The sequence below is a fragment of the Entamoeba dispar genome, genomic scaffold, assembly GCF_000209125.1.
Source record: "Entamoeba dispar SAW760 scf_1105229462493 genomic scaffold, whole genome shotgun sequence".
NCBI lineage: Eukaryota > Evosea > Mastigamoebida > Endamoebidae > Entamoeba > Entamoeba dispar.
The window spans coordinates 27,631-35,534 of NW_001855220.1; the positions used below are offsets into that span (position 1 = coordinate 27,631).

Consider the following 7,904-nt stretch of genomic DNA (forward strand, 5'->3'; position numbering starts at 1 on the left):
AGTGTAAGTAGTAAGTTAAAAAACCACAACATTTGTCTTTTAATCATGTTGAGATGACTGTCCAACGTCGTCGATAGTAAAAAGAATAAAATTTTGAAGAGTGACAATTTAACGAAGAAAGTATTTTATTACCTTTAATAAATCAAGTTAAATAAATCAAAAGAAAGAAATGTTAGAGTATAAACAAATAAGTAAATCATTTTAATCTATTTCTTAAATTCATAAAGTTTGGAGTATCTAAAAGACTTTCTATATGTTTGTGGGTCAGACGATTTTTTCTTTTTGTCTTCTTCTTTAAAAGACTCTATTGTTTGTTTTGGTATATTTTGATCTTTCAATATTTTTGGAGTAATTTTATAAACCAAATGGTCTTTTTGCAACTCTACATCATAAGATCTATTTGTGGTAATTGATGTTCTTTTTTCTTTAAGACGTTTTTCTTGTAGAGAATTTGGAAGTTTAGGTCGTTTAGGTTTAACTACATGAATATCACTCTTAACTCTTCCGATGGACAATCTTCCTTTTATTGGTTTGTGAGTTGGTTGTTCATTAATAACTGAAAGATTAAGAGTTGGTTGTTGATTCGGATTGAGTAGTATTTTTGGTTCTGATTGAGGGAATTGATATTGTATGTTGTGAACATTACTTTCAACACGTCCAGCAGATAGTTTCCTTATTTTTATTGGGGTGTGTATTTGTGATTCGTTAACAATAGAAATATTTATAGGTAAATGTGCTTGATTTAAAACAGAATTTTGTGGGGTTTGAGATATTTCTTTTATGCTTTTTCTTCTTCGTATCTCTGATTTAACTTCAAAGGGTTTGTTAATTTTTGTTTCAAATTGGTAGATAGTATGTGTGCTTGGTTGGTGTGGTATTTTATGAACACTAGTTTCAACCCTTCCAGTTGATAGTCTCGTTACTTTTGTAATTTTATGAGGAATACTATTAATATTACTTTCAACTCTTCCAGTAGATAACCTTCTTATTTTTATAGGTTTTAGAATTTTTTGTTGACTAATTAATGAGGTACTAACAATTGGTTGTTGATTGATAATTACAGTTTGTTCTTTTTTAATCTGTTGGTCAATGTTATAAACATCACTCTCGACACGTCCAACAGATAGTTTTCCAACTGTTTTTCTTTTCTTTTGAATTTCTGGTTGTTTTATATCTTTTTCTTCTTTTTTTGCTTTTTTTTCTTTTTCTATTTCATTTTGTTGATATGCCTTTAAGATTTTTGGTGGTTTGGTATCACTTTCTTTCTTTTTATGAATGTCACACTTTTCAGTAAGACTAATAAGTTGTTCTGGTCCAATGTTATAAACTTCACTTTCAACTCTTCCAATAGATAATTTTCTTCTTTTTATTATATTAATTCTTGATTGTTCATTAGTAGTTGGAAGAAAATGAGTGTATTTTTCTTGACTTTTTATTAAACTTTGTTCTTCAACTAAAGGTAGTTGAGTAATAACTTTATTGATTTTTGGAGAGACGTATTTAATTTTAATGTTTTGAGTATCTAAATGATGTTTTTGTATTCCTTGAAAATTATCATTTATTCTTAGTGATGATGTAGTTTCTTGATCACTTTCATTAAGTTTGAGCATTTGGAGTTGACTTGGGTTTATTGGTTGAATAACGTCCTTTGTAGTTCCTTCAGATAAATTACTTAGTCCAGTTATTTCTAAGTTTAAATTTGGTATATTATAAATATCACTTTCAACTCGTCCAGTTGATAATTTTCTTATTTCTACTGGTTTGTGTAATAATGCTTGTTCATTAATAATTGAAATATTAATACTTGGTTGTTGATTAGGATTGATTGTAGTTTTTCTTTGGTGTTGGATTTGATAATTTTTTAAAATATCAAGACCATTGCCAACACTTCCAGTTGATAACTTTGTTATTTTTTTATTTTTTATTTGAGTTCCTGATTGTTTAGTATCCTTTTCAAGTGAAATACTCTCATTAGTAGTGCTGTCTTTTCTTGTTTTTTTATCTTTTTTTGTTTTATTCAGTTGGTCTGATAAAATAATTTTTGGTTGTTTATTATCAGTTTCCTTTTTTTCTATATCTGTATGTTTCTTAGTGACGTCTTCAGTAACAGAAGGCTCTGAAATTAATTCTGAGATATCTTTGATCCCATTTTGGTTTATTTGTTGTTCATCAGTATTATTTTGAGTTTCAATAACAGGAGGTCTAATTGTTTTTCCTGATAATTTAGGTATTTTCGTTTTTGTTTCTATATCATCTGAATGTTGAGGGGCTTTTAACTTTTTTGTTTTTTGTGATTGAGAGTCTTGTGATTGAATTTTTTTATTAACTTCTAATATTTTAGATAAACTTACTTCTTTATCTAAATCTTTTTCTTGAACATTAGCTACTATTTTATGTTCTAACTTTTTGCATTCTGGTGTTATGTCTTCCTCTTGTGTTTTTGTTATTTTTGTTTTTAATGTGTTTTGTTTATTTTTATTTTCCTTTTTTAATACTGCATTCATTTTAACTTTTTCTTCTAACTCCCCTTCTTCAATTTTTCTTAATTCATTTGGTATTATTTCTTCTTCTTCCATTTTTCTCAATTGATTTGGGATTATTTCTTGTTGTTCTTTAGTTTGATTTGGTTTTGTATTACTTTCTTCTTCTTCCTCCATTTTTCTTTGTTGACCTGATAGTATTTCTTCTTCTAGTTTTTTTGGTTGTAGTGTTATATCTTTTTCTTCTATTACTTTTTTAATTTTATTTAAAGTCATATTACTTTCTTTTTCTTCAACTTGTTTTGGTTCATTTGGTATTACACAATTTTCTTCTTCTATTTGTTTTGTGCTTGTATCATTTTCTTCTTCTTCCATTTTTTTTGGTTTATTTTGTATTGTATCATTTTCTTCTTTTACTCCTTTTGACTTTGGAACTGTTTCTTCTTCTACTCCTTTTTGTCCATTTCTTATTAAGTTATTTTCTTCTTCCATTTTTCTTGACTCTTTTGGTGTTATTTCTTTTTCTACTGTTTGTTTTGGTTTTATATTATTTTCTGTTTTTTTTGTTTTTGTGTCGTTTTCTTCAACTGATGGTTTTAGTTCATCTAGTATTATTTCTTTTTCTTCTTCCATTTTTCTTGGTTCACTTAGTGTTGTTTCTTCTGTTAGTTTTAATTCGTTTAATATTTCTTTTGGTAGTCTTTTTGGTTTTGTGTCTTTTTCTTTTCTTACTCGTTTTGGTGTTGTTTCTTCTTCTTCCAATTGTTTTATTTCATTAAGTATTTCTTTTTTTGCTCTTTTTATTCTTGGTGGTGTACTTTTTTCTTTTCTTACTCGACTTGGTTTGTTTGGTAGTAACTCATTTTCTTGCCTTATTGGTGTTGTTTCATCATCTTCTTCCATTTTTCTTGGTTCGTTTGATATCATTTCTTTTTCTTCTTCTGTTAAGTCTATTTCATTTGGTATTGTGTCCTTTATCTCTATCTCTCCTTTTATTTTGTTTGGTATTAAATTATTTTCTTCTTCTACTTGTTTTATTTCATTTAGTATTATTTGATTTTCAGGTTTTTTTAACTGTGGAATTGTACCTTTTGCTTCTGACTGTTTTGTTTCATTTAGTATTATCTCTTTTTCTTCACCTACGTTTAATGTTGGTTTTGTGACGTTTTCTTTTCTTACTTGTTTTAGTGTTGGTGTTGTTTCCTCTGTTAGTCTTATTTCTTTTGTTGTTCTTTTTGGTGTTAACCTTGTGCTATTTTCTTTTCTTACTCCTTTTGGTTCATTTGATATTATTTGGTTTTCTTCAGATTTTGGTGCATCAGACATTGTGTCTTTTACTTCTTCTACCTCTCCTTTTGGTTCGTTTGGTATTGTTTCTTTTTCAAATTGTTTTGGTCCATTTATTGTTGTACCTTTTTCTTCTTCTTCTCCTTTTGGTTTTGGAACTGTCCCTTCTTCTACTTGTTTTATTTTTTTTATTGATCTCTCTGGCTTTATGTCCTTTTCTTTTCTTACTCGTTTTGGTTTGTTTGTTGGCATTTCTCCTTCTATTTTCTTTGGTTGTGACAGTGTATCCTTTTCTTCTTCTATTTTTATTGATTTGATTGACACCATTTCCTTTTCTTCTAGTGGTTTTGACACATCTAGCACTGTACCTTTTTCTTCTTCTACTTGCTTTGGTTCAACTGGTATTACACCATTTTCTCCTACTTCTCTTATTTCATTTTGTAATACATTGTTTTCTTCTTCTACATGTTTTATTTTATTAGTCATTTGTTTTTCAGGCTTTTTTGATTGAGATGTTATATCTTTTTTTTCTATAAGTTTTTTTAATTCATTCAAAAACATATCATCATATTCTGTTCGTTTCACTTCATTTGGCATCATTTCTTTTTTTGGTCTTTTTGATTTTGGTGCTGTATCCTTTGCTTCTTCTATTTGTTTTTCATATTTTTTTGATTGAGGTGTTATATCTTTTTCTTTGAGTAACTTTTTTAATTCACTTAAATGCATATCACTTTCTTCTGTTAGTTTTATTTCGTTTAGTCTTATGTCTTTTTCTTGGTTTATTGGTTTTATGTTTTTTTCTTTTCTTACTTGTTTTAATTTGTCTGGTGTTATTTCTTTTTCTTCTACTTGTTTTGGTTCATTTGATACTATTTGTTTTTCCTTTTCCAGTTCTCTTAGATCATTTAGTATTACATTGTTTTTTTCTAGTTGTTTTGATTCATTTGGAGTTATATTTTTTTCATCTTCTATTTGTTTTGGTTCATTTGGTATTTGTTTTTCAAGTTTTTTTGATTGAGATGTTATGTCTTTTTCTTCGAGTAATTTTTTTAATTTATTTAGAAGTGCATCATCATCTTCTTCTGGTAGTCTTATTTCATTTGATATTATTTCGTTTGTTGGTCTTTTTGGTTCTATGTCTTTTTCTTTTCTTACTTGTTTTGGTTTGTTTGTTGGAGTTTCTTCTTCTGGTTTTTTTGATTGTGGTATCATATACTTTTCTTCTATTAGTTTTTTTAATTTATTTAAAAGTACGTCATTTTCTTCTTCTATTGGTTTTGGTTCATTTGGTAATAACTCATTTTCTTGTTCTATTTTTTTTAATTTATTCATTTCCTTTTTTTGCATTTCTTTGGGTTTGTCTTTTGTATCATTTTCTAAATGCTTCTTTTCTTCAACTATTTTGATTTTTTTGTCCATACCGATTTGTTCATTTATTGTTTGAGTAGGAACAGATGCCCTAAATTGTTTAGTAAGTATTTCTCCTTCTAGAATTGATTTTGTTAGTAGATTTCTTTTTTCTTGTATCAACTTCTTTGGTTCCCATATTCTTAACTCTTCTTTTGTTTGTTTTTTCAAATAGTCATCCTCCAACGTTGTTGACTCCTCTTCTTCTGTTATTGTTTTGTCATCTTCAGGTATTTTTGATACATCTTTAGATCTAAAGTTGTACTCTTCTTGTAGTATTGTATTCTCTTCTTCTGTACTTTTTATTTGTTTTATTTCCCACAGTTGTGTTCTGTTAATTTCTCCTGTTCTTATTGGATCGTCCCATGTTTTTGTATTGTCACTTTCGCTGATTCCTGTTTCATCATGTTTGTATCCAAGTACTTCTTTATCCTTTCGACTTTTTGTTTCTGTGTTGCTATCCTCTCTTATCCTTGTGATAGAGTCCTGTCTTCTTTTTTCTTCTTCTGTTCTAGAAATAGTAGTGTCCCAGAATTGTGCTTTTGAACTATCCCATTTCTTTATTTCTTCTTGTTCTTTTTTTCTAGCATTATCTAACCCTTTTGTTTCTTCAGCTACTTTACGTGATTGTTCTGGATCAAGTATTTTTATTTGTGCTATTCTTTCCATTAGCTCCTTTTTATCGTCTTCTTGTAAGAAACTCCGTCCAACTATTAATGCTTTGGTATTCTTTTTTTTCACTATTTTTTTTTGTTTTTTGTTGTTGGCTTTTATAGTGGATGTTAAACCAATACACCCTTCGTCTACTACCTCTTTAGTTTCAAATGGTTTTATTGGTTCAGTTGCACTTTCGGAGATTGGTTGGTCAACTTCTTTTTGTTGATTTACTTCTTTTTGTTGACCTAATTCTTTTAAAGAGTTTATTATTTTTTCAATATCTTCTTTTGTTAATGTTTTTTCCTGTAACACTTGGGAGTCTTTGTTTTCTTTTTGTAACTCAAAAGCTTTCTTTTTAACACCATATTTTTTTGTCTTTTTAATTGCATTAGTTTGGTCTATTTTATGAGTTTTGTTTTCTAGAACATTTATTTGAGATTGAACAGGGGTATTATTTACACTTGGGTTATAAGGAGAAAGAGACACCTGAGATTCAGGTACATATATTTTAAAAAGTTGTCGAGGTTTTTCAATTAATTTTTTATGAACTGAATGACTAGGTACTCTTATCCTAAACTTACTATTAATTGAATTTAGTTGGTTAAAAACAATGTCATCAATAAACTTATTCTGGTTCCACCCAAAAAATTCTTGTGTAATATCTCTAAATAATTTTTTATCAATGCTTAAATCAGTTGGTGGATTTTTTTGTTCTTCAATAAATGGAATACCCGTTTGTTTATCAACACCGTTATCTGAATCACTTATTTGTTTATTCTCATTGAAAGAAGTATCATCTTGTTGTTCTTTTTTTAGTGTTGGCTTTTCTTTTTCTAATGAATCAATCTTTCTATTATCATCTACCACACCCATCTCTTGCGTTTGTTGTCTTAAATCCTTTTTAATAACTGGTTTCATTAATAGAGGAGTAACACCACTTTCTGATACTTTTTTTGTAATTGAGCTATCGGGTTGACGTTGACCAGGTTGATATTTTCCTGACTGTGAAATTGTACCAGAGTTGATTAGACATTTAGTAGGTTGGGTATACTCAAATACCCCTATTTCTTTAGGAAAGATAACTGAAAAAGAGCCAGGAGTAAGTTTTTTTTTTACTTCAACATTTTCATTTTCTTTACTTTTTTTTCTTTTAACTGAATTATAGCTATTTCCTTCCAATAAATTTTCTGCAGCTCCACCTAGTGATTGAGTAAAAGATGGCTGACACAATTCTGGTTTTTGTTCAACCTCATCACTATTAGAAGTATTATCTCCTAAGAACTTTTCATATAACTTGTTTCGTCTTTTTTTATCACGAATAACATTAAGAGAAAAAGAGTCGTGTGGAAGACGAACACCTAAATTACTCTTCATTAAATCAGCAACTTCTTTATTTATATGAAGTAATAATTCATGAGGAAATCCAAGTTTTGAAGATAAAAGTTTAGCTAACTTTATGTTTGAACGAACAACTTCTTTATCGCCAACAGTTAATAAAATGTTTTCTATTAAATCATCAAAAAAATCTTTGATTTCTTTTTTTCTTTCTTTTGGAATATCAAATTCATTAAAGACATCATCCAATTCACCAGGAATGTCATCTAATGATAAAACACCTGTATTAATATTTTCAATATCATTTCTTGTTTTTATTTCTTCTTCTATCTCTTCACTATTTTCAAGTATTGGATTAACAGGTCCATACAAATCATTTATTACTTCATCAGTGAGTGGTATTTTATTAACTGGTAATTTATTAGAAAACTCTTCTACAACCTTTTTTAATCTAATGATGTCATGTTGCTCAAATTCACTTTCTTCTTTTCCTGTCCCAACTTTTTCCATAAGGTAAAGTTCTTTTTCTATTTGTTTTGGACACCTTATTTCGATGTCATCTTTTATTTCAAAAATCTCATCACTAATTTCTTTTTTTAATGGTTTCTTGTAATTGTCTTCTAGAACCATTGTAGTTATTTCAGGAACTCCTTTTGTTTTTTGAGGTATTAACCTATGTTTTGGAACTGGACTTATCTCCTTTACTACTTCTTCCTCTGTTGATTCAGAAAAATCCAT

General features: G+C 28.3%; 1 protein-coding gene across 1 annotated transcript, besides 15 other annotated features; it reads right to left on the minus strand.

The window, feature by feature from the left end:
- Window positions 1-206: 206 nt before the first annotated feature.
- On the minus strand, window positions 207-7,904 carry EDI_281920 (uncharacterized protein; the record flags this gene model as incomplete). Its single annotated transcript, XM_001739873.1, has 1 exon — window positions 207-7,904. One exon carries the CDS (start codon window positions 7,902-7,904, stop codon window positions 207-209), a length of 7,698 nt encoding a protein of 2,565 aa, XP_001739925.1.
- Window positions 1,139-1,222: a microsatellite.
- Window positions 1,907-1,927: a sequence feature (AT_rich).
- Window positions 2,438-2,521: a microsatellite.
- Window positions 2,464-2,641: a microsatellite.
- Window positions 2,711-2,892: a microsatellite.
- Window positions 2,918-3,064: a microsatellite.
- Window positions 2,986-3,162: a microsatellite.
- Window positions 3,167-3,312: a microsatellite.
- Window positions 3,370-3,541: a microsatellite.
- Window positions 3,471-3,666: a microsatellite.
- Window positions 3,811-3,957: a microsatellite.
- Window positions 4,499-4,647: a microsatellite.
- Window positions 4,856-4,938: a microsatellite.
- Window positions 4,878-4,971: a microsatellite.
- Window positions 4,984-5,143: a microsatellite.